At 40.7% G+C, this 27,801-nt stretch overlaps 1 protein-coding gene across 1 annotated transcript in view; it reads left to right on the forward strand.

Moving 5' to 3' along the window:
• Positions 1-10,175: 10,175 nt before the first annotated feature.
• cdk6 (cyclin-dependent kinase 6) overlaps positions 10,176-27,801 on the forward strand; it is a 42,954-nt gene continuing 25,328 nt past the window's right edge. Inside the window, exons 1-4 of the mRNA XM_053612459.1 lie at positions 10,176-10,960; positions 11,770-12,141; positions 19,322-19,457; positions 24,315-24,482. Of these exons, the coding sequence (XP_053468434.1) occupies positions 11,921-12,141; positions 19,322-19,457; positions 24,315-24,482 (525 nt within the window). The 5' untranslated portion in view covers positions 10,176-10,960; positions 11,770-11,920. The remainder of the gene's footprint in view (positions 10,961-11,769; positions 12,142-19,321; positions 19,458-24,314; positions 24,483-27,801) is intronic.

Genomic DNA, 27,801 nt, shown 5'->3' on the forward strand with positions numbered 1-27,801 from the left:
TCAAATACCAGATCCAAAGTGACAGTGATGGAAGTTTCAGAGACTAAGGCACTTGTCCTGTAAAGATAAAATGGCCCCTTTGTTCTCTTTGGGGTTAATATAAAGCACAATTTATAGACAGATTTGTGGCTAGAATATACAGGAAATGTGACTGAACGACATTAAGCTCATGAAGTTTCACACTATCGTCAATGAGTGTGGCAGTACGTGGTAAGTGAAAGTGTGAACCAAAATAAGCTAATAACAAAATAGATTGCTAAGCAGCCAAAACTGCTTAGCAAAAGTTATTAAACATTGTCATTATCACCTTCATCATCATTTCCATTTAGCCACTTCCTTATACACACTAGCAGCCCCATTGCCCGTGAAACCTAAGCTATAGACCTAAAACCAAATGCTACTGTTAAAACTGATCTGCAAGTACAGTCTTGGAAATGATGCTATACTATACTATACATGCTTTACTTCTTTATTTATTTATTTATTTATTTATTTATTTATTTTTTCAGATTTTTTTTACATCTGTCAGTTTCAACATAGAAAAAGGAGATCTGTAGAACATGAAGACCTCAGACCTGGATAAAATGTAGACAGCTAGGGTGAGACAATGGCACCTCAGTTAATCATTAATGCTGTTAATGAACAGAGCATATGAGCACCTGGTACTTTCCAGTCCCTCTGCTTGCAGTCATTCACGGGCTGACCCTTTTCTGTCACTTGCTCATTCATTCATTAGTTCCTGTTGTATAGCATTTAGATTCTGAACAGATATATTGCCTAAGAACACGGTTGACTAATTATTAATTGTTTATAAATAGTCAGTGGAAACCTCATCCGTTTGTCCCATGGTGATGTACAGTGAGTGCTAAGACATCTGCTCTTTCAGCACTTGCATCATGGCATCACCACAGTGCAAATATAAACAGAATAACAAATCACAAATAAATGGTCATTAATGTAAGCTAGAACAGATGTGTCGATTTCACTGGGAGCCTGTGAAAGTGCATTTTGTGTGATGTGTAAATGCACAGTGTGTCTCTGAGCGTCCATTTGTAGAGGTGGCAGGTGTTCCTCCTTTCTCCACAGAGCAGGTTTTTATGTCCCTCCTCAAGTTAGTTGCTTGGTTTCCATGGAAATGGCCAACAGAAAGAGTCTTGTCTTAAGGGGCCTGTTGTGGGGACAGATTTACTAGCTGCCTGACCTGGACTTGAGTTTTTTAAAAAAAAAGAAAAAAAATCAAGCCAGCAGAGAAAACAACCTAACATTGTCTCTAGTATGATGCACTGATTCAGTCGAGATGCTCAGGGCAGATGTTTCAAATGAGCTAGCTCTGTGTTCTTCATTGTATGCCAGCATTTAGATTTAGTATGCTATTCCCTTCTGACAACATTTACTCTCAAGTGGCCATTGCTATATTACTGGAACATATATTTTCAACACTTTTGGCCAACTGTTTCTAAGAGGCTTGTTGACTAAACTTGTCAGTTTAGGAAAAATTTGATTGATGATTGCTGTCAATGATTGCAGTCAATACATTGTGTGTGTTTGTAATTTGTTAATATTTTACCAAATTACAAGCACTGAAAAATGTCTGAGTGAACTCTTTGGCCCAAACATAAACTGCATTCACATGCTGCAGTAACCACAGACCAAGACACAGGTAAGAAAACGAGACACGGTTTCAAATATTGATCAGTATAGACAAAACTGGGATGGAGGAAAACAGGAAGAAAACAGTGCCTGTCCAAGGAGGCAAGGTGAGACAGGAGACAAGAGATGGAGACTAGGTCAGGATCCAGAGTATAAGCTTAAACAGACACAGACACGTTCATCCCTCCGATCGCTAATCATCAACCCATGTCAGTCCAATTCTCCACTGCATTCAATCTCACTTAGGTAACCCCGTTGCCACAAGAAGCCAAAATTCAATCAATCACAAATAGAGAACTGCTAACATGTATCTCTTTTCCCAATTTTTTATCAAAGACCTTAATGACAACTTGTCAAACATCACACTGAAGCAATTTCTTGAATTTCTTTTATAATATAAAAATATCAGAGAGTGTCTGGCAGAAACTTCTTGTCCAAGAACATATTATCTTGTGGCTTGACTACTCTTTTGATCAACTTACACTAGTAAACCACTGGAGACTATCCAATATATACTGGTGTGTCTGATCTTTCCTAAGCCAAAATATGCATATAGTATCAACTTATTCACCTCACTTCACTGGTTTGTAGTTACTCACGTCAAGTCCTTGATGCTTTAGATGGAGTAACCAGTGGGATCTTGGTTCCTGAATATATTTGGAGAAGGGTTTAGTTTAAAGAGTGAGACTAGATTTAAATCAGGATCTGAGGGCTAGAATCTAACACTGTGCAAAGAACAGTCATAGGTAAAGACCTGAGCTTGGCACAAGAGATAGGGACCATCTCTGTGGAAAGGCTGAGGAAGGCTCTGCCTCAGACTCTAATAATACAGAAGGCTCAGGGGCTGAGAGTTAGGGGTGGATTTATATACTACTGTCATTAGGTTTCTAAGCAAGCTCTCCCTTACTGAATGGACAGAGGAAACCAGAAAAAAAAAAAAAAAACAGAACACAAGTACAACACTAAACTATAAAGCTTGGTAAGGACACAACAACCATCCCATTATAAGCAATTTGGACAGAATGTTGAACAGTAAAGGCACAAATAAGATAATTAATCATGCATACCCATTAAACAAGGACAACAGGGACTACACAGCAGTTTATAGGGAGAGACGCAAAGTATACAATAACTATAGCTATGAATGTAAATAAAAGGATATACAGAATACACAGAGCAGGGTGTTGTGAAGAATGTACACATAAGATGCTTTGCAAACTGAGTTTGGGACATGCATGTGGCATTGTTCCTCCTGCCTTGCACCTTCTTCATCATATCTGAGCATTTTTGCATGTGCCATTCACCATCCTCCAATAATGTATTACCTAACCAATGTGCTTAACATCATTTGGGGTCAGAGAATCTACCCCACTCTCCTGATCTATGTTCATACCTGTTCTGCATTATAGTGTCTTCGCATTGAGTGTACTCCTTTTGTAGCCGGTTATCCTGAAAAGTTGCATGCATTATAGTTGCAGTCTCCTTAGTTCACTGGTTACCTTCTTCCTCATCATAGTTCTTGTTCCTAGTTCTGTGCTAATTTTGGCTTTTGACTTGCCTGTTGATAATGAGCATGAATTTGCCTACAATGTCCTTCTCTGCCATATTCTATACATCCTACCATCTCTAGCTGTCACATATTACACCTGGTACTCCAAAGACATTACTGGATACTTTTGTACACTACCATAACAGTCCTCTTGTACTACTAAGAATTAGCACTACTAATTGTAGTTCTGGAAAATAGAAAAAAGAAACATATGCTATCATAGGTTGTTCATTGTGTGACATGGTGGTGCAAAAGGTAGCTTGCCATCTCACAGCTCCAGGATGCACGGTTTGATCCTGAGCTAGGATTACTACCTGTGTGTTTCACAAGTTCTCCCTGTGTCTACGTGGGTTTCTACCCAACTCTCAAAAACATGGCAGTAGAGGGATTTCCTGCAATAAATTGCCCTAGGTCTGAATGAGTGTGTTAATATGTGTGTATATCATGCCCTGTGATGGACTGGGGTCCCATTCAGAGTGTGTCTATACCTTGCACTCAGTGTTCCCAGGATAATCTCTGGATCCACCAGAGTGGATATATAAAGAGGTTACTTTAGACCAGTGGTCACCAACCCTATTACCAGAGATCTACCTTCCTGTAGACCGTAGGTCCAACCATAATCATGCCCACCTGAGCATCTAATCATTGCCTTCAGAAGTTCTTGATCAGCTAAAACAGGTGTGTTAGATTTTGGTTGGAGATGAAACCTGCAGGAAGGAGGAGGGTTGGTGACCACTGCTTTAGGTGAATAAATGGTCATTCAAGTCATGTCGGAATGATCGAATTTACGAGTTGAACGCACATGAACACCATCACAAAGTCGTATTTACGAGTGGGAAACTGGATTTTCTTTGAGCCCCAAGTTTCCGAGTTAGGGGTGTGTCAGTAAGAAAACATGGTCGAATCAGTGGATGCAGTATCGGTAGTTAACGGTAAATTTGTTGAAATTGAATGCTTACTCACCTCATAAGCTGATTTCAGTTGTTAAGTGTTTGGTCTATTCAGCAAGTTATTGAAATACAAGCAAACTGCTTAACATGTCTTTGTCAGGTTATTTTTTATTTACAATAAAACAAGCTAATTGCCTGCACAAAATACGATAGCATTGTACAATTATGATATAATATGTAACAATAAAGTTTACAGTGGCTTCATTAATTGATTAAAAAAGCCAAACACACCTGGTGTGTATTCTTTGTTCTTCATTTTCTAGAAGTAGAGTGAAAATTTTTTTTTTGCAGTTAATTAAGAGAAGATACACCACCATTTTGCTCTGACCAAAGTGAATTGAATGCACCTGACGTTGTAGTTATGACTTCCCAACTCGTAAATACAGACATCCCAGGAGGACTTGAACGCACCAAAATACCTTGATATTAAGTTTTGAAAAAATATTAATAAACAAACACACAAACAAAAGCAAAACGAAAACAAAACAAACAAAAAAAGCAAATATTCAGTGTGTTTCATTGTTTGTATCTTAGCAATTAAAAGCCTTTTTGTTAGCAAACTAACAAACTTTTGATTATCGTAACCCTAATCTATCTGAAATAAAGGATTTAAGACTTGCAGGCAAAAACCACACAATTCACCATCTTTTATGATTTTTAGGTTAAATAGCCTCTTTATAATGCAATTGATTTTGATGACATATACAGACTGCTTTGAATATTCACATCTGCCTTGACGATTTCCTTCAAATTTCCAAAATGATAGACTTTAAATAGGTGTATCGATTTTGAAAATATTTCCAATGGTTTAACCATTAAAGTATTAATAAAAAGCACTATCAAAAAACAGCTAAGCATAATCGTTTTTAAGCCTGCATGAATATGATGTCAAAAAGTAAGCTTAAAGTCCGCACATAATCAACACATTATAGTTTGTGATATTTTACTATTGTTTAATTATTCAGATAGAAAATGTACGTCACGTTAGGTGTGTCAGTGATTTTGCCAGATGTCTGTTCCCCCTTGCTACAAACTTAAAAACCTGATTGCTCTGCCTCACACATTTGAAATGCGTTGAAAGTAGTCACTGAGACACACCCCACTTAAATGTGGTAGGCAACATGAGGCCATTAGCATCCCTTTCACACCTACTGCCTTTCTGTGTGGAGGGGCGTCTGATTTGGGAAACACGATCCTAGAGGTGGTTGCGCTGCAGAGTGGAGCTCTGGATTGATGTGTCTGGAGTTGAAAGAGAATCTGACCGTATGTCACCTGCTTTGCACTCACACAGGACTGGAGAAAGCCTCTTTTACATGGACAGTGAGAAGCCCATCTGTGACTCCTGCTTCTCAAGTAACTTCAGTGTTTGAAACCCTTTCACCCAGATTAACCAGTGTCTGTTGCTGCATAATATGTTATTTACACATTAGTTGTGATTGAAATAAAACCACTGTATTTATTATTTTTGCATTATGGATAAAGCAAGGTATTACTGAGTTGCCTTAGAGGATATCAGAAAGGGTTTAAACAATGTTTTAATGCTTGTTCAATAAACAATAACCATAAACAATTATTGCACATGCCCCTGTGGAACAGTCCTTAAGACACGAACAGTTTACAGGCGGTAGGCAAATAAGCTCACAGTTACATTAACTTAGGACACCGAAGAGACCTTTCTACTGACTCTGAAAAACACCAGAAGAAAGATGTATAGGGTTCCTGCTCACCTGCATGAACATGCCATAGACCTGCTACAGGGAGACAGGAAGGACAGCTGATTGTCCTTGCAGTGGAAAATTACATGTAACCATGTGTCCTCCCCCAGACGTGATGGAGAACATGCAAATGACTTGGTGGAAGAGTGGAGTAACATCTCACAGCAAGACGGAAAGAACTGACAAATCTGGTGCAGTCCATGAGGATGAGATGGACTGTAGTACTTAAATCAGATTCTGACGGTTACTTTTGATATCGACCCCCACTTTGTTCAGGGACTCATTATTCCATTTCTGTTCATCAAATGTCTGTGAAACTTGTTCAGTTCACGTCTCAGTTGTTGAATGTTTTTATGTTAAAACAAATATTTACACATGTTAAGAAATTAGTTGGAAATAAAAGCAGTTGAATGTGAGAGGACGTTTCTTTTTTGCTGAGTATATACACTAGCGGTCAAAAGTTTAGACACGCTCATTATTTATTTATTTATGTCACCTCACATTTTAGAATAATAATAAAGTCATCAAAACTCTGGAATAACACAAATGGAACGATGTGAATTATGTTGTGATATAAAATCCAAAATAAATCCAAAATAATTTAATATTTTAACATCTTCAAAGTAGACACGCTTTTTGCCTCGAATTTCCAAAAATGTATTCTTGGCATTTTCTCAAGCAATTTCTTGAGGAATCCCCCAGAGATGCTTTTTAAACAGTATTAAAGGAGTTCCCACCTACGCTGGACACTTATTGGCTGCTTTTCGGAATATTTCGCTCCGAGTCATCCATTTAAAAAAAATATTTTTTTTGTAAATAAAATGTTCGTTTTCTAATGAAAGAAATATGTTGGCACAATTATTTGGCACAAATGTTTTCAATTTCAAACATTTAATCATATACCTTCAGATCAAAAGGTTTTTAAGATCATGAGAAACATTTCAGTAGTATATATATATATATATATATATATATATATATATATTGTTCAGGAACTATGAACAACCACAAAGAAACATGGAACAACAGAACACTGCTTTATCACTCCAGCATTCGACACATTTAACAGACTGTTTAGTCTTCATGTTATCATTAACTGCCAAAGTGTCTTGCCAAGCTCTTGTAAACAAATAAGTATGGTAGTGTTTTAGAGCCATCCAAAAATAACAGGTCAGGCAGGAGTACATTTGCATATTTAGTGAGAGTTGTGTGTATTTTGTATATATATAAATATATGAAACATTCAATATATATATTTTTTTTGTTTAAATGAGGAAGATGTGTTTAACTTTCCAGTTTACCATCTGCTGCATTTATTTGCATGAACTGTTAACGTCTTTGAGACATATATTCACTGTGTTCTACAATGAATACTGTATATTCACTAATGTCTCAATTCATAAGAACTCATTGTATCCACCGATGTCTATGGGGTACATATTTCATTTATGACACATACCAATTAAATGTGTCTTTTTACCGTTGATTTATGATAAATGGATCTGCATATCACACACACACACACACACACACACTCACACACTCACACATTCACACACACACACACACAGTTTAATTAGTTTGCTGCTACATGTCAAGAGTGCTAATGTATTCAAGCTGGGCAATGGCTCTCAGAGTTCACTGGAAATGAACAAAGGTGATACATAAATGTAAAACAAGCCATTTACAGTTATGGGTTCAGAAGGCATTGTGTGAGAAGTGTGCTTTGTGATGCAAATGTGGAATTTTGGATTGGCCAGTGGGAGGTTAGGGATGGGGTAAGAAAATGGCTTTACTCTGCACTGATATTAACATTTACATTTATTCATTTAGCAGACACTTTTATCCAAAACGACTTACAAACGAGGAAATAATTAACCATTCATTTTCTGTTGGTATTTAATATGTGTGGATTCATTCAAATATACTTCCTAGAATCTCAGAGGTATTTATTGAGGAAACTTGGCCATAGAAATACTTCTACATACATTCTATAGTTTCAGATGTTTTACAATATATATATATGTATAAATACAGTGGCAAGAAAAAGTATGTGAACCTTTTGGAATTTCATGGTTTTCTGCATAAATTTGTCATAAAATGTTATGTGATCTTCATCTAAGTCAAGGGTATTGACAAATATAATGTGTCTAAAATAATAACACAAAAAAAAAATTCTGATCCTTCATGTCTTCATTGAGAACAACCAAAAAAATCTCATAGTGCTTGTGGGAAAAGTATGTGAACCCTTGAGTTAATGACCTCAAAAAAGCTTTTTTTTTTTTTTTTTGCACACCTGGAGTCTCGTTAAGAAAATGATTTGGAGGGGTGGACTACAGCTACTTTGACTAATAAAAACTCCTCAAACTTTTGGAGTTTGCTCTGCACAAGAAGCGCATGCTTATGTGAGCCATGCCTCGCCAAAAAGAGCTTTCAGAGATTCTACGATCAAGAATTGTTGATTTACATAAAGCTGGCAAGGGTTACAAAGTGATTTCAAAGACTTTAGAAATTCACCAGTCTACAGTTTGGCAAACATTTTACAAATGGAGACACTTTGGGACTGTCGCTACTCTACCAAGAATTGGGTGCCCAGTCAAAATGACACCAAGAGCACAATGAAGACTCATCAATGAGGTAAAGAAACAACCCCGAATGACAGCCAAAGAGTTGAAGGCATCATTGGAACTGGCTAACATCTCTGTTCATGAGTCTACAATACGTAAAACATTGAACAAGCAGGGTATCTACGGCAGGACACCACGAAGGAAGCCACTGCTTACTAAAAAGAACATTACTGCACGCCTGAAGTTTGCAAAAGAGCACATGGACACTCCACAGCGGTATTGGCAAAATGTTTTGTGGACTGATGAAACTAAGATTGAACTATTTGTAAAAAGCACCCAGCACTACATCTGGCGTAGAAAGGGCACGGCATATCATCATGAAAACATCATCACAACCGTAAAGTATGGTGGAGGAAACATCATGATTTGCTGCATCAGGGCCTGGCCAGCTTGCAACCATTGAGGGGAAGATGAATTCCCAAGTATATCAGACAATTCTTCAGGATAATGTGAGGATGTCTGTACGTCAGCTGCAACTGTGTAGAAGTTGGGTGATGCAACAGGACAACGACCCAAAACACCGGAGCAAGTCCACAACAGAATGGCTTCAGAAAAACAAAATCCGCTTTTGGAGTGGCCGAGTCAGAGCCCAGACCTCAACCCAATAGAGATGCTATGGAATGACTTGAAGAGAGCCAAACACATGAGATGTCCAAAGAATATGACCGAGCTAAAGCAGTTCTGCCAGGAAGAATGGGCTAAAATTCCTCCTGAACGATGTGCAGGTCTGATCCACAGCTACAGGAAGCGCCTGGTTGAGGTTATTGCTGTCAATGGGGGGTCAACCAGTTATTCATTGTAAAAGGGTTCACTTACTTTTTCCACTGCCATTTTGAATGTTGAATGAGTGTGTTCAATATAGACATGAAAGATCAGAATTTATTTTGTGTTATTATTTTAGGCACATTATATTTGTCAATACCCTTGACTTAGATGAAGATCAGATCACATTTCATGACAAATTTATGCAGAAAACCATGAAATTCCAAAAGGTTCACATACTTTTTCTTGCCACTATATATATATATATATATATATATATATATATATATATATATATATATATATATACGTGGATAGTCTGTTCCTTTTGCAGAAATCAAATTATAAATCATAATTAACTAATCATTATTATTTGAAAATTAATCTAAACTCAGTCAGCAGGGAAGCGTTGGTGTACTATTTTGACTTACATTTGAGTGCAAAAGTTTGCATACCCTTAGGAAAAAATGACAACCACAAAGAATCTTATCTGAACCAATTAAACTATTAGTGAGTTAGGTTTCGTATGTTCTTTAATTGTCACAAGTAATGAATGGCCATGTCTAATAGTACATGTTTAGGTATTAATAGTAAACTAAAATATGAATTCTTTCCAACATTTCTGTTCTAACTCTAGCTCTTGTTCAGCTCAATCCTGGAGACCGTGAAACTGTCATGGCTTCTTTTCTTTGGTTCTTTTCAAACTGTTTCTCCGTTCATTTTTGCTTTATGTGTTAAATTGTTGTTTTATTTCCGTGTAGACATATTTAATATATAACTTCGTGAAATAATAATGGTATTTATTATTATTGTTTGTATTATTGTTGTTGCTGCTGCTGTTCAGTAACTATGAAAGCACGAGGGATGTAAACTTGGCCACTCAACAGATTGTTTGTCATTGAACCGTTTGACTTTGGGCCTTGAACATCGCAGAGCTCTGACGGAGTCTTGCAGCGTGACACGGTTTATACCGAATGGGGTTTTTTTTTATATATATAATAGTCCTTACAGATCAGTTCTCTCGTTCTCTACCGCCCAGCTTACTGCGTTGATCAAGTTTTTGACAGTCAATGAGAGAGAGAGCGAGAGAGAGAGAGAGAGAGCGAGAGAGAGAGAGAGAGAGAGAGAGAGCTGTGAATGGTGAAGTAGCAGGGGAGGGCAGGCAGAGAAAAGGCGAGAGAGAAAGCGGCTGGCCTTTGTAGTCGGCCGAGGAATGCGGAAACGTCCCTGCTCTGTGTCAAACTCCTCCGGAGGGGGTCGAGGCAACATTCAGCACAGCGTGGGAAAGCGACGGGCAGAGCGAGCTCACCGAGCAGCTCAGCGCACCACACTCTCTCCGCTTAGATGGGAAAAACGCGTAGTGGGGGAAAACGGACGGACGGTAGCCTAGCCGAACTGAGGATATAAGCAGTTCTGCTTGCACGCTCACTGAGGACTTGGGGGAAGAAACGAAAAAGCAAGTCGCTGAGTTGAGCTCGGTGTGCCGGAGTGGCGCAGGCGCTGGCGCAGGGAGGATGGGGGGTTAAAGCGCTGCAGCCGCCGACTACCTGTGTGGCCTCGCTGGGACAGTCCGGGATGTAGAAGGGGGGAGAGAATAAAAAAAAACCCCCCACTCCTGCTGCTTCTTTCTCGCAGTTTTTTTCCCCCCCTTTTAATAAACGCTAACGCTTGTAGCGTGATTTACATTTCAGTGAGAAACTAAAAGGGGTAAGTAACCTAGTCTACCACTTGCAGAATTATTTTATTGCATTACGCATTATTATTATTTTTGTTTATTTGTGCAGTTTTGCGACTTTTGCACTTGCCTGCTTTGCACACATCCTCACGCGCATTTAATTCACAGGCTAGTAGAAGACGGCCAAAATAAGTTAATAAAAGTTGCCAGTATTATGGTATTGTCAGCTTGACCAGTCGTGCAAACCGAAACTATTGTAGGCTACACACGCGGAGCTTGGCCACAGCTTTTTATTGATGCTATGAACAATGAAATCAGTAGGCAGCCACGTGCTCGGGGATTTCGGGGCTATAATGCACGAGCATCTTTGCTCATTCTGTCAGAACTTTAAATACTTACAACTTCCCACTAAGGTCCGACCTGTATGGTCTACCTTCAGTATTATTACTGATGAGCGTTGTCTTGTGGGAGGCTGTTTATGTTACCGGGTTAATTGAACGCTTTCTTTTGAATTGCTTAATTGTAGCCACTGTGTGTTGTATGCGTAATCAGCATAAAATTATAGCCTATGTATCAAGAAAGACCTTTAATAAATTGTGATTAGATTACTTAAAAAATTATGCACATGTTTGTATGATTAACTTAGCCTTTTTTTTTTTTAGTATTACAGCTGGTACTGCGTAAAAACGGGAAGACATATAGGCCTATATATATATATATTTTGGCCAAACGTTCAGCGCGACAGATGTTTGGACATCAGACTGTTGTGATGTTAATCCATAGTTTGTGCTTAATTCATTCATGTTTACCTTGCCCCGCTTTGCGCTTGCTCTCCCTACAGGCAAGGCACGTGCAGAAGCGGCGCTGACTCTCCCGGTCATGGCTTCGTGAAAGAGCCTCTCCGGGCACGTTTTCGGCATTCCCCGGGGTAGGGCTGCATCCGAGCACAGAGACGCGCGTGCCAGAAAGGCAAGTAGATAGCGAAAAAAAGGATGGACAAAGAAGCTCTAAACCAGCGGTATGAGCCCGTGGCTGAGATCGGCGAGGGCGCGTACGGGAAGGTGTACAAGGCGCGCGACCTTAAGAACGGACGCTTCGTGGCGCTGAAACGGGTGCGCGTGCAGACCGAGGAGGAGGGCATGCCCCTATCCACTATCCGCGAGGTGGCAGTACTGAGGCAGCTCGAGTCTTTCGAGCACCCTAACGTTGTCAGGTACAGACGGCATGGGGGGTTTTAAACTCTCTAAAATCTCTAAGCACTCTCATAATTCCGTTTTTTATTAGAGATTGTCACAAAGCAGCTTTACAGAAACCTAGATGTAGATTTATATTTAGATCCCCAATGAGAAACCAAAATGGGGACGGTGGCAAGGACACAATCTCTGAGATGACACAAGGAAGAGACCTCGAGAGGAACCAGACTCAAAAGGGAACTCTTTCTCGTCTAGGATTATAAATAATTACTCTACCACAATTCTATACTATAAAGTCAAACAGTATTTTGAAGTTGAACGAATGTTCAGTATGAGCATCATTGTCAGTATGATTACAGCAGCAATTCTCAGGTACAAGTCTATTATCCACATGAAATTATCCACTGAAGAAAGGGTGAGTCACAGGTATTAACTGATGGGAAGTGCAGATCTTTAGGGTATCTATGTGGGACCGTCCACAGCAGCAGGGACTGAGTCACAAGGCTCCATCAGGAAGGTCCAGAGGGCGATATATCGTATTGAACCAAAGTGTTCAGAATCAGCTTAAAAAAGTACTACTCTGTACCTCGCCTTGTGTCTGGGGTGGTACCCTGAAGAATACAGCTTTTGTGCCTATAATGTGTATCTTTTACATGGTAGGCTAATGTGAATGTAGAATACGTTTTAAAAATGAGGCACACATTTGGTCCTTAAGGTATTTTAATTAGGTTTTAGAGTAATACTTTAAAGGTACATGACGCACACCATTCCAGGCGAAAGATGAACACTACAGGTACAAATAGTCCACCATTTAGGGTGCCAGCCCAGTGACAAGGAAAGGTAAAGTAACAACTGTGTTTGAATTTTAAAAAATATCTACAGTATCACACTGATATTGGAATGCAATTCATCAGTCAAGGATGACAAAGTCCACAGAAATGTCAAATCAGAATGCAGGAGCCACCTTACAACGTTCAGCAACATCTCAAGAAAGTAAAAGCTAAAACATTGGAAAATGTGCTGTTTGCAGGTCAGTGTGATTTAATGATGGTTTGATGAGTTAGAGAGGGATCTGGTTAGCTCATTGTTAAGTTGCTTAGAAGTGCCCTGTGCTTTCCCTACTGTCTTTCACCTCGGAGTAAATGTCATAACAATTTATTGGAACTTCATAATTATTGCCCTGATGATGGAAATGTGCATTTTCAAAGCTTTTGCTATATTCTCATAGCCACTTCCCATTTTGTGAAGCTCAACAACCTTTTGCTGCACATCACAGCTATACTCCTTGGTCTTACCCATTGTAATGAATGACAAAGGGAATTTGGCCTATGTGTTACCCCATATTTATACCCCTGTGAAACAGGAAGTCATGGGTGAACAGTTTCCTGTTCCTAGTCACCCAGGTGTACTAAAATAAATTTAAAATATCAATGGGAATATACTTCAAATATATTTTTCTCAAATGAATTCATAGGGGTGCCAATAATTGTGCCACACATATATTTAACAAAGATTTGGATAAACCTGTGTTTTGTTTGCAATTGTTTGATATCCATGAGAGCAGAATATACTTGTGAATTTTTTTGAACAAAAGACCGAAAGGTTAAAGAATAATAATAAATTTTCACAGCCTTCTTTGCTCATATTTACCAAGGGTGCCAATATTAGTGTCATGTCCCGAGACGTAAGGGAGTAGAATACGGAAGCAGGTGCAGGTAAAGACGTTTTTATTTAAAGGAGACAGGCAGATAAATCCAAATCGTGAAACAGATGCGTAGTCAAAAACAGGCAGTGGGTCGGTCGATCGGCAAACAGGCATAAACGGGGCAAAGCAGGAATCGAAGTCACGGTCACAGAAAACAGGGTCAAAACACAAAACAGGAAACATAAAGCTATGACAGGGAACTGGGAGCGGAAATACCAGCGTGGTCTAAATGAACTAATCTATCGTGGTAAACTAACTAAATCTAACAAGGTACGTAACATGAACTCTCTTCTATTATACTATACTATATCTAATACGAGCGGTATATGTCCCGAACATAATCAGCGTTAAGTGCTGGCAGCTGAAAACAATGAAGCCACACCCTCGAACAACAACCAATGACAAAACAGGGAGGAGACTTAACAGAAACAAGACAAATGGACATGTCCACAGTAAATAATGTCACGGTTATCAACATCCGAAGAGCATGCCCTCGCTGAGTACTCCTGCACCTAGTTTGTGCATGCGCGTTCCCTCCGGCTCTCCGAGCGCGCTGCCAGAAGGGGAGATCGTGACATAACCCCCCCCTTGGACGTGAGCAGAGCGTGGTTGTCCGTGTCAACAGACTCTGTCGTGAGCAGAACTTGGTTATCCTTGTCAACTGACTCGGTCATGAACGGAACTTGGTCGTCCATGTCAATAGACTTGGTCGTGAGGAGAACTTGGTCGTCCATGTCAGCAGACTATGTTGTGAGGGGAACTTGATCGTCTGTGTCAGCAGACTCGGACGTGAGCGGAACTTGGTCGTCCGTGTCATCGGTGTCAAGCGTGAGCAGAACCTGGTTGTCTGTATCAGCAGACTCCGGTGTGATCAGAGCTTGATTGTTCGTGACCTCAACTTCAGGCATGAGCAGAACCTGGTTGTTACTGACTACAGCACTGACCTGGGACAGGAACTTGGCGTGAGCAGGGCCTGGGTTGGCCGCCTCTTCGACCTGGGTCAGGAACTTGGTGTGAGCAGAGCTTGGGTTGGCCGTCTCTTCAACCTGGGACAGGAACTTGGCATGAGGAGATCTTGGGTTGGTCGTCTCTTCGGCCTGGGACAGGTTGGCATGAGCAGAGCTTGGGCTGGTTGTATCTTCGACCTGGGACAGGAACAGGACTTGGGGAGCCACCTCGTTGACCTCTAGCAGGAACTTGACCTTATATTGGAGTTCTGGCGCTGACTCCCCCTCATGGGTCTCCGGCTGAAATTCTGGGACTGAGGTTGCCACGTTGACCTCTGGCTGGAGCTCAGCATGCGAGACCTCCTCGTGGGTCTCAAGCTGGAGCTCTGAAGCCGAGACCCCCTCATGGGTCTCAGGCTGAAACTCTGGGGCTGAGGTCACCACATTGACCTCTGGCTGATGCTCTGGAGCTGAGACTTCCTCATGGGTCTCAGGCTGCAACTCTGGGGTTGAGGTCACCACATTGACCTCTGGCTGGAGCTCTGAAGTCGCCACGTTGACCTCTGGTTGGAGCTCAGGTGCTGAGACCTCCTCGTGGGTCTCAAGCTGGAGCTCTGAGGTCGCCACACTGACCTCTGGTTGGAGCTCGGTCTGTGAGACTGCCTTGTGGGTCTCAAGCTGGAGCTCTGAGGTCGCCAGGTTGACCTCTGGCTAGAGCTCAGGTGCTGAGACCTCCTCGTGCATCTCAAGCTGGAGCTCTGAGGTCGCCACGTTGACCTCTGGTTGGAGCTCAGGTGCTGAGACCTCCTTGTGGGTCTCAAGCTGGAGCTCTGAGGTCGCCATGTTGACCTCGGGCTGTAGTTCCGCAGGGGCTTTCTTGTGTAGATGCTTGTGCTTACGCCAGCTGCTCTTGAAGCATTCTTTAGAGCAGAAAAATGCTTCCTGGAGACCTAGCTTCTTGCATGTGGGACATTGTAGCTGAGTCTCTTTCCTGCAGCCCTCAGTCATACATCTCGGAGGAACCTCCCCCACGTTGGCCAGAACCTGAAGCGGAGCTGTGGAGGCTGCCCTGTCAATCCCCTCATAATAGATGTGGAATTGCAGGTCAGCCTGGGGCATCCCACTGACTCTCCACCCCAGTAAATCCAGGCCGTGTAGCTGCCCTGGCTGCCTGAACTCCTCCAGAAAAAGTTCTGCAAGCTGAGCGACATCATTGAGGGCGGTGGACCCTGTACGTACCAGCTGCTCCACCCAGTCACGGTTCGGGCTGCAAAACCGGGACACTAAGAATCCAATCCACTGTTTCTTGTCAGGCTTGGGATACGCCAGGCTACAGAAGTACACTTGGCAGTGGCACAGGAACATCATCGGGTAGCTCTCTAACCCACACGTCTCAGGCGGGAGTTCGGCTGCAGTCTTCTGGGGAAACTGCACTGATAAGAGATGTGGCCAGTAATCCATACATTTACTGTCCTGAGGCTCTCCGGTTGCTTTCATGGTTTGCGTAGCATGACGTCTCCCCCGTCTTCCTGCTGCATCCATGTTAAGCGGAGTATTCTGTCATGTCCCGAGACTTAAGGGAGTAGAATATGGAAGCAGGTGCAGGTAAAGACGTTTTTATTTAAAGGATCGAAGTCATGGTCACAGAAAACAGGGTCAAAACACAAAACAGGAAACATAAAGCTATGACAAGGAACTGGGAGCGGAAATACCAGCGTGGTCTAAATGAACTAATCTATCGTGGTAAACTAACTAAATCTAACAAGGTACGTAACATGAACTAGCTACTATTATACTATACTATATCTAATACGAGCGGTATATATCCCGAACATAATCAGCGTTAAGTGCTGGCAGCTGAAAACAATGAAGCCACACCCTCGAACAACAACCAGTGACAAAACAGGGAGGAGACAGAACAGAAACAAAACAAATGCACGTGTCCACAGTAAACAATGTCACGGTTATCAACATCCGAAGAGCATGCGTTCGCTGAGCACTCGTGCCCTCCGGCTCTCCGAGCGCGCTGCCAGAAGGGGAGATCGTGACAATTAGTGGAGGGCACTGTATGTGTTTTTCACCAATTCTGTCTGACACACCATATTGTGCAATGGATGTTGCATTTACTGGAAAAAAAAAACAAAAAACTTGTAGTAAACAAAGATGTTTCTGATGTAAAGCAGCCATGTGGAACAGGGAAACCTACACTGATCAGCCATAACATTAAAACCACTGACTGGTGAAAGGGATCTGAGTGAATTTGACAAGGGCCAAAGTGTGATGGTTAAAGACTGGTTCAGAGCATCTCCAAATCAGCAGGTCTTGTGGGGTGTTCTCGGTATGCAGTGTTTAGTACCTACAAAAGGTGATCCAAGGAAGGACAATCGGTGAACCAGCAACAGGGTCATGAGCACCCAAGGCTCATTGATGCACGTGGAGATCAAAGGCAAGCCCATCTGGTCTGATCCCACAGAAGAACTGCTGTGTAGAATTAACACCTAGAGTGTGGAATTAACTCTTTTAGTGTTCATTTGTGTCTAACAGGACATAAATAAACACTGTAGGTGTTAATTCAACACTGTGGATTTTACTGTGTGTAGCACAAATTGCTGAAAAGGTTAATGCTGACTATGATAGAAAGGTGTCAGGAGCACACAGTGCATTGCAGCTTGCTGCGTATGGGGCTGCGTAACCGCAGAACGGTCAGAGTGTCAATGCTGACCCCTGTCCACCGCTGAAAGCTCCTACAATGGTGAGCGTCAGAATTGGACAATGGAGCAATGGAAGAAGGTGGCCTGGTCTGATAAATCAGTTTTATTTTATGGTCAGGTGCACGTGCTTTGCTTACCTGGGGGAGAGATGACACCAGGATGCACTATGGGAAGAAGGCAAGCTGGCAGAGGCACTGTGATTCTCTGGGCAATGTTCTGCTGGGAAACCTTGGGTCCTGGCATTCATGTGGATGTTACTTTGATACATATCAACTACTTAAGCAAGTACACCCCTTCATGGCAATGCTATTTCCTAATGGCAGTGGCCTCTTTCAGCAGGATAATGCGCCCTGCCAAATAGAAAAAATTGTTCAGGAATGGTTTGAGGAACAAGGTGTTGAATTGGCCTCCAAATTTCCCCAGATCTCAATCCAATTGAGCATCTGTGGGATGTGCTGGACAAACAGAGGCCCCACCTTGCAACTTACAGGACTTAAAAGATCTGCTGCTAGTGTCTTGATGCCAGATACCACAGAACATATTCAGAGGTCTTGTGGAGTCCATTCCTTGATGGTTCAGAGCTGTTTTGGTGGCACAAGGGGGCCCTACACAATATTAGGCAGGTGGTTTTAATGTTATGGCTAATTGATGTTGTCTGCAGTATTTTCAGGGCCTCATGTAGCTACAGGCTACACTTAGATGTTTCACATGAGAAGATTGATTTTTTCCATATGTTTTATGTCAGCTGAAAAGGAAAAGGAACAATTTGGATTCCTGGAGAAATTTTTTTTGGAGAAAACTTAATCAGTGATGTCATAGGAATGTGTTACTTTCCAGGATTTTTCACAATATATAAGGCTTGGCTTGGCCTGCCACTTACAACTAAAACAATTTTTTAATGTCATCATTTTATCAGTAATTACTAGAGTCAGATCTAGGATGATTCAGTTCATAATGAGATGAGTTTGATAAAAAACAAAAAACAAACAAAAAAAACAACACAACAAAAAACATTGCAGTTCAAAGATCATTATTAAATGGTTGAACAAGTTACAACATTACAGTGCTTTTGGGAAACTGTGACCAGTTTTACTGTATTATCTTTCCTCATAGTACAAAGCAAGATACAAGTAGTTGGAATTTTTTTTTTCATACATATCTAGATGTATGACTCAAGGCTTGTCACTAACAGGTAATTGTAGTCATTCTGATATTAAGTGGGTGGAGCTTACATAATTATGAGCTGTGTGAAGGGGAAAATATGTAAAATAAAATAAAAATTTTGAAAAGCGTCTGGTACAAAATTATGGAAAATGTGCATTTTAAATTTACTCTATAATTATTGTCTTTGAATTGATCCGTCGATTGGCAAATGTATTTTTTGTCAATATATGACAGATTTAATTAAACATGATTTTAATGTTGTAAAGGTTAAAGGAATCTTAACCATTTAAAATATCATTATACTCATTTTCACCTGATCATGAGAGAATACTCACAGCATGTCAAGAAGCTGATCTGTCATGAGCTTACAGTTGGAAATGCTGATCACTTATTTGCACTTTGCCATGAAAACTCTGGTATTTGAAGCATAACAAGCATTCTTTCAGACAGTCAGGCAAACTAGTCTGGACAGTTAGCTCACCCTTTAGGATTTTTCCCCTCTTAACTATAGTGTTTGGTTCATTTAACATTTGAACATCAGGATGCTTCATGCTGAAAAATGAACAACATTCTCTATAGTTCTTTGCCTAGAGATAAATACAATGAAAATAGTGTGTTTGAATGATGAATATGTTTGCTCATGATCACATGTTTTCTTATGTTATTCCTCTAGGTTGTTTGATGTCTGTACAGTTTCTAGAACTGATCGGGAGACCAAACTGACTCTGGTCTTTGAGCATGTGGACCAAGACTTGACCACATACCTAGAAAAAGCGCCTGATCCAGGAGTGCCACCCGAAACCATAAAGGTACTCAACAGCTGATCATTTATAAATCATTAGAAAGCTAAATAGCAGCAGCAGATTCTTGGCATTACTTGTCCAAAAAAAAAAAAAAATAATACAAAAAGAGGAAGACTTATACAGTTGATGCCAAAGGCTTACTTACATGCACGTATACTAAAGACATTCATACTCTATTTTTAACAACTCCACACATTTCATGTGACCATACATTTCCTCTGTTAGTACAGTTAGGACATCTACTTTATTTTCACAAAAGGCAGTTTCAAAATAATAGCTAAGCTTATGGAATTGCCTTTTAATTGCTTGAACTTGGATCGAACGCATCTCTCAATACTTCTTTAACTGTGTTTCTAAGTAAAGAGAACCTTAGCCCTTTGCTTCTGACAGATCTAGTGTAACTCAGGATTGTTGGCCTCTTTACTAGGACACACTTTTTCAGTTCAGTCCTCAAATTTTCTATGGGATTCAAGACAGACTTTCATGATGGCCACTTGAATACTTTGATTTTGGAGGTATGCTTAGGATCACTGTACTGTAAGTCTCACTTGTGGCAAAATTTGAACTTTCTGGCTGTCTTGAAGTGTTGCTTCAGTATGTTTAGATAATCCTTCTTCATCTATGCCATCTATTTACTGAAGTGCACCAGTCCCTATTTAAACCATTGATGCCTCATCCTAATTCCTCATATACAGCACTAATCAATGGCCTAACAATTCAGTTTTTGTTTCATCTGACCAGAGAACACTCCTCCAAAGGCTGGTGAACTTTAGACTGGCTTTTTAATGCTGGTCTTGGAGTAGGGGATTCTTCCTTAATGACCATGTTTCAGACCATGGGGAATTAGGAGTCGCTTAATGGTGGATGTAGATATGTGGTATCTGATGCCTCCAAATCTTTCACCTCATTCACAAGTTGCTATCTTGAGGTTCAGAACCTTTTGGACCAAAGTTTCTTCATCATTTGGAGTTATTTTGTGCCACTTTCCTGAACAATGCAGCGTCTGTATGGTCCCAAGCTTTTTATGTTTTCTTGGACTTCTATGGTACGGTAGGCCCTGCTACAGTCACATGTGCACTCTTAATTAACTCCTAATTATTTCAATTGGCCAATCGAAAGCATCTACATTACTTTCTGGAATCTTCCAGACTGTTTAAAGAGACAGCAAACTTGGTGTATAAATAAATTTTACACACTGGAAGTCAGATATAGTGAATAAATAATACCTATCTCTAATTGATTGTTTTAAAATGACATCTGATATGAACAAAGTAGATGCTGTAATTGACTTGTCACAATAAATGTATGGTAACATGAAATGTGTCGAGTTGCGAAAAACCGAGATTGAATATCTTCAGCCTATCTTTTGGCCTCGACTGTATACATGCTGACCTTTTAGCTGATTCAGAGCACCTCACACACTTTTACCAATATGACTTATGTGTATTACACAAGTAAACCTTGTGTTTTGGATTTCCAATTTGAGGCCCCTGAATGAGAATATAAATGGAGTCTTTTGGCATGCTTTAAAGAAGCAGATGGAGGATGGAACTCTCTAAGACTAGGGTGAGGCCTGGCCTTTTGATGGGCAGTGCATGTGGTAGATGGGCTTCTAATTAAAGAGCTGGGCCCTTGTGTGTGCCTCTATTTTCATTCAGCTCTGGCTTTCACTGAAGACTAGCCAGAGGAATGTTGTTCTGAGTGTGTGTGTATGTGTGGTTTTGTCTGCAGTGGCCCTCTCAGTTGCTCGCTTTTTGTTGTGAATAGAGAAATTGAATGTAGGAGGCTTCTGTAAGGGGCAGTAAGTAAGCGATCCTTATGTAGTGTGGATATACTTTTCATTAGTCCACAGATAATCCTTTAAGGCCAGCATCGTCAGAGTTCTCTTACCACTTTTCTAAAATGCTGAATATCCGATGGAAATGTTGGATTTTTTTTTTCCTGAACACCTACTTTCTCATCAGTCCCGTTCCCACCCGCTAGTCTTACAAATCCATTTATCTTATTTCCATGCCTGCGCCCAAAGGATATGATACATTAAGTCCTGAAACGAGATATATCTTCTCTTCAGTTGTGTTCTACTGAAAACTGAGACATTTCTAAAGTGCATATTTATATGTAAAGGGTTTCCTTTGCTAGTTTGTCTATCAACATGAAGGAAAATCTTTGGAGACGCAAACATTTTGACTATATTTTATGGTACATAATCCACTGGTTCTCAAATCATAGTCTGCTCAACAGCATGTCTTGCTGCTGATCAGCCATTTATGAAAGCATGGTTTCATGACAGCTTGCAAGACATTAGGGAGAAAAGTGCAAAGCAAATGGACAAATATCATTTTTGAGAAGAGAACTGCTGTACAATACAGACTACAAATCAATACAAAGTTCTTTTGACTGATCAACTTTATCCTATGATGAAACATTTCTATGCTGATGGGAGTGGTCTCCTCCAGGATGACCACGCCTCCATCGACAGGGTATAACGGCTCACTGAACTGACGTTTTGATGAGTAAATGTATCATGAATAAATTCTATGCTATGGCTTTTATAGTCACTAGATCTCACGCTGGTTAAATACCTGGGAGAATTTGGACTGAGTGCCCTCTACCACCATCATCAACACACCAATTAAGGGAATATCTTTTGATAGAACAACGTTCATCTTTCCAGAATAGTTCCAGAGGCTTGTAGAATATATGCCAAGGCACACTGAATCTGTTCTTGTAGCTCATGATGGCCCAAACCTTTATTAAGTTCATTTATGTTGGTTTGTGCTTTAATCTGTCACCCATAAGGCTTAATTAACCAAAATAAGTTTGTGGAAAACTATATAGTCAGGTTGCAATTTCTTGAGCAGATTGGATTTCTCATCAGAACATGATATAGTGGACATTAGGGACAGATGATAGGCTCTAGTGCAGTATTGCTAAAGACCCCCAACAACTTCATTTACTCTCGCCCTCCCAGAAAGACACCAGATTGCAGAGCTCCCAGCTCCCCCCTCCTTCCCATCCACTCCAAATCCCCCATTCTGTCCACTCCTGCCTCATTTTGGACCCACCACATGCTAATTGATGAAAAAGGCCCCAAGAATCAAACGGGCTGGAAGGACATCAAGCAGCTGGTGTTGTGTTGGCAAGTCCGGCCGGCCATTCCAGGCTCAGCGTCTCTCTGAGGCTTGTCTCCGCCCCATAAAGGAGAGCCTAATGAAGCATGGGGAGGGAATTACAACTAATGCTAACTGGCAGATGTCTTGCATTGTGCCAGGCTACAATAAACAATATGGCTGCCTCTCATGAATTAGCATGAGAATGGGGGGTGCCTTCTGGAGGCTCTGTTTTGACTGCTGTTTTTAAGGAGACTGTGTTTTTTTGTCTCTTCTCTTTTTTCCTTAGTGCTCTGTCCATGTCCTTTGCAAACGAGGTGATGTTGAGGACAGGTGTAGTGTTTGTCCTGGGTGTTTGAGGTTGATGCTGTTGCTTGCTTAAGCAGATGGTTTTAAGCTGTAATCAGGTTTTCTCGCTATGAGGTAATGCTACACAATGAAATGCACTAAGTGGCACTTCCATAGCTTTTAAATTCAGCCTCTTGAATTGCACTGTGGAAGACAAGGAGAGGTTTTTCTGTAGCCACTTAACAGGTGTTACATGGGATAAGGTTCTGCCTGTTATTCTGTTATTAGATATATTGTTATTTTCATTTATCCTATTCAATTGACGTTAAGTAAACAGGTCAGTGGTATTAACCCTTTAATTATACAATCTCAGTAGACGCAGTGCAGCTTAAGTTAAAAAGACAAAAAAGAGGGCTGTGGGGTGAGTGTTTGTTTTGTCCTTGGGTCATTATGCTTGAGGAAATGTGGCAATATGGCTCGAAGCCAAAGCAGAGTAACTGATGAGGCATAATGCCGTTGCGCCAGCCTGCCTGTGCCACGGCAGCTTGGTAGGTCTGGTAGGTCATGGCTGGATGGGCATTTAGAAAGGGGCCCTTGTTTATGGTGGCCACCATGCCCCCAGGCCTCACCCTCATACACACGTTCATTTGGCTCTAGCTCCCTTTATCCGCATTATCAGAGGCCCCATCCCCTTCCCTCTTATGACCAGATCTGTGCCGTTTGCAAATGTTTTCCGCTTGAGTGTGCACACTATTGTGTCAGTGCTTTTAATCACTTACCAGCTGGTTGGGGACTGAATGGGGTGGTGGGCTCGGATCCATGTCACTTGTGAGGTCTTGGAGGCAGGTTTCTCCAGGACTGCCATCAACCCGTGCCTCTAGTTTGGGGCAATTCTTGCAACAACTGGTCGCTTGCTTTTTTAAAACCCTTTCCCATTTGTCAGACACCTTTGCTTATTGACCATCAGGGCAGCTCCAAGAGCCTCCATGGCTGTAGTTTTTTCATGCTCCTATTGTGCAAGTTACACCAGAGGAAATGGCAGTTAAGCCGTTTTCTCTCATTTCATAGGCATTAAGGCTTGCTTTTCGCTTGGCCCACAGACTGAACAAGTGCTCGAAAGACAGCTGCAGGGAAGTGTAGGCCCAGCAGCACAGGACTTTAAAGTAACATGTCTTTCCGGCCCTGCGTCAATATCAGTTAACAACATCTGCCATGCTACAGATTAAAGGGCCACACTCAATTTTTCCTCCAAGCCAAGCCAAGCCAAGCGCCAAAATTTTCCAAACAGAAATTCTGATATCAACAGCATCCTGTGATAATTTGCTCACATCTTTGAACATTTCCTTTCTTTCTCCTTCCTTGATTTCCTTTACCCTCTCATTAGCCTGCTACTCATCCATAAAGCAATGTTGACATATCTGGACCAGAGATAATAGGGAATATCTGGGTTTTCTGTGTTTTTCAGGATATGATGTACCAGTTGCTGCAGGGGTTGGACTTCCTTCATTCACACCGTGTGGTTCACCGAGACCTGAAGCCTCAGAATATTCTGGTCACCAGTGGAGGACAGATCAAACTGGCAGACTTTGGCCTGGCACGCATATACAGTTTTCAGATGGCGCTTACATCAGTGGTGAGTCCACTTGGCATTTCCTTGCCCTCTTTTCATGGTTGTTGTATACACCTTTACCTTAAAAAAAAAACAGTCCAAGAACATGAGCTACATAGCAAATTTATGAACTCACATTTATAAACATTCATACAAAACAAATGGGATCTTACAATAATAAATGAACCTGATTCTAATATCACTCTCTTGTTTTTAAAAAAAAAAGTATTACAAGCTACAAGCTACTCATGATTTAAATTCCACTACTCTTGGTTCAGTTTTTTGGGGGGAAATATCTAGCTGGCTAGTTTTGTGCTACACTGCTACTTGGTGAAAAACAGTAGCTCACTATTTAGTCATTTTGAAATCCGCTGATGCTACGCTACTGGAAAAGTCATTAAGTTAGTAGCGCTGCTACTTGTAGCTACCTGCCTCCTGACACTGCAAATATGTATGTCTTTTTACATTAGTGACTGATCCCAATATCACTGATCCAAAATTAAGAATAAATATCACGATCGCCATTATTGTCCTTCATGGAAAAGCTTGTTATAAAGCTGATATCTCATCTTTGCATTTAAACCCCATGTTTCTACATTTCTACCCCGTCTCTTGAGTCCACCCAGGTCTATTTTAGCAATGGAGAGATTTTTTTTAAAAAAAAATAGCTTAGTTAGGTGCAGGCCTGGTTAGATTTATTTCTATAATGCCCCTTTGGTAAGTTTAAGAAAGTGACCTGCAGTAAAGTGAAAAGATCAGCTGGTCCCCTGAGTCTGACATGGACAGCTCCCAAACAGGAGTGAGCTGCACTGAAAGAAAAGCCACCCATCAGCTGTTAGTCTAACAGCAGGTGTATAAAAAGTGTAAAATGAGACTGGCTGATTAATGTCATTGGGCCCCACAAAGTGGTCTGGAGATGAAATGGATCACGTGTTTGAATCAGTGAATTCCCCCTGTCATTCTTTGAAGCCATAGTCTCTTGAAGGGAGCTCTGATGTCAAGAGATAGCATATAGCTTGTGAATGGACATTGTATCTTTTCCACTTCACACTGAAAATAGGAGATGCTACTCAAATGTGTATTGTGTTGGTCTGTTAAGCATTTTAGAAAGCGAGTATTGCATATCATCTGCTGGACTTTTTTCTGAGGTATCTGAGGGAAATTTGTAGAAACTTAACGGAACCCCCACTCAGTAGCACAGCCTCAAGTACAGGTATTAACCCACTCGGTTTCACTGTCAATTCAGTTTGTGAAATTTGAATGACTGCTAAAAGGTTCTTTCTGTTGTGTGGTTTCAGTGGTTAGGCAGTTGAGTGTCTGTAAGTTGAACTGGTACCACCAGAGATATTAGAGAACCCCACCTTCACTGTTAAATCAACTGTGAAACAGACACATGGTGAGAAACAGACAGTAAGAAGAGTTTGTGAGAAAGGGAGGGAGGGTGATATAGAGAAGTGATATACTTGAGAAAGGAGAGTGTGAGAGAAAGAGAGAGAGAGCCAGAGAGAGAGAGAGAGGTGAAAAGTGAATGTTGGAATGTTCTGATTCATTTTCCTGCATCTGGAATCCCCCACATCACCTGCTTTCCATGTGGCTAAAACACTTCCTCTCTGTCTTTTACCGGATAAAGAAACGATAAACTCGGGTATGCAAAGCAGGCTCTGAGTTCACTATTTGTTTGCTTTTTCCCCCCATCATAAATAATAACTACTAAGTACCTGCTAACTAGATAGATGATATTCAAATCTAGAGCATGCAGAGAAACAGAATAGTTTCAAAAAGATGTCTAATGCCTGTCAGTGTCTGACAATCAAGATGAATCATTCAGTGAAAGGCTTGTTTTTAGCTGTCTGATTTACATAATATATGAAGGCATGTCCCTTGGGGATTTTACATGAAGAGGTCCATATTTAGTCAGTCTTCACATATTTAGTCAGTGTTCACCTATTTAGTCAGTGTTTATGCTCATGTTATGAGAAATCTAATGTCTTTTTTAAGTCATGGATATTGACTAGATGCTACCTGGCTCATGGCAATGTATATATATATATATATATATATATATATATATATATATATATATATATATATATATATATATTTGCTGTAGAGCAAAGATGCTTTCAAAATAATGTTTCTACATTATATAAAAATAATGTAAAGAGCAGTAAACAGTAGTAAATGAAACAAAATACATATTTGGTGTGACAATAAAGATAAAAATAGTAGTCTCAGGTACAATTAGTGCAGTTTTTTAAGGAAATTAGCTGTAAGTTTTACTGAGCATGTTGTAGAACCAGCCACCGTTCTTCTTTGGCTTTGACTGTTGCACTTCTTATTTTTGCAGCAGAATCCAGCAGCCTTCATTGTGTTTTTGTATATACATATTTATGCACATACATATATACATACATACATACATACACACACACACACACACATTCACTTTGATAGGACACCTATGTATGTCCCTGCTCATTCATGCCACACAATGGTTGAGAGTTTCTGTTCATGTTCACATCAAACATCAGAATGAGGAGAAATGGTTTTTGTTGCAATCTGCAAATGTCCAGTGTCTGTGATCCTGTGCACACCTGACTGGGAGGAGTGGAACTCAGTGTGGTCTTCTGATGTTGTATCCTATCTGCTTCAAAGTTTGATGTCTTCTGCATTCTGAGATTATTTTCTGCTTACTATTTTTGTAATCAGTGATTATTTTAGTTACTGCAGCCGTCCTGTCAGCTCAAAACAGTCTGCTCATTCTCGTCTGACTGCTCTCATCATCAAGTGTTTCTGCCAGCAGGACTGCCAGTCACTGGATGTTTTTTTGTTTCTCACACCATTATGTGTAATCTCTAGAGACTGTGTTGTGTGTGAAAATCTTAGGAGATCAGCAGTTTCTTAGAAAAAAAATTCACTCAGGTCCTTCTTGTGGAACCCTTAACGGCTCTTGTTGCAGGGTTCTGTCTGGAAGCCTGCAAGAAGAAGAATAACCCCTTAGAAACAGAAACTAAAAAAAGAATACTCATTCCTTCATTACTTTCATCAATTCGCATTAATACAAAATAACAGTAAACTAAGAGACCATCAGTTTATGAATGACACAAACAAAACGGGAAAAAAACGGGAAAAACCCAACCCTATGATGGTGCAGTTACATAGCTCAGCACATGCGAGCAGATTACACATGCTCTAATGCTCTAACCCCCTATATAAGGTATGCAAATATATGCAAATATAGTGGTGCAATAGCCAATGGTAAATTTCCCCAAATTCTGCATGAATTTAACAGTGATGTTTGCACTCTGTTACACTAGCTCAGTGATTAAGACATGGGACTTCT

Source organism: Ictalurus furcatus, chromosome 24, assembly GCF_023375685.1.
Source record: "Ictalurus furcatus strain D&B chromosome 24, Billie_1.0, whole genome shotgun sequence".
In the NCBI taxonomy this organism is placed as follows: domain Eukaryota; kingdom Metazoa; phylum Chordata; class Actinopteri; order Siluriformes; family Ictaluridae; genus Ictalurus; species Ictalurus furcatus.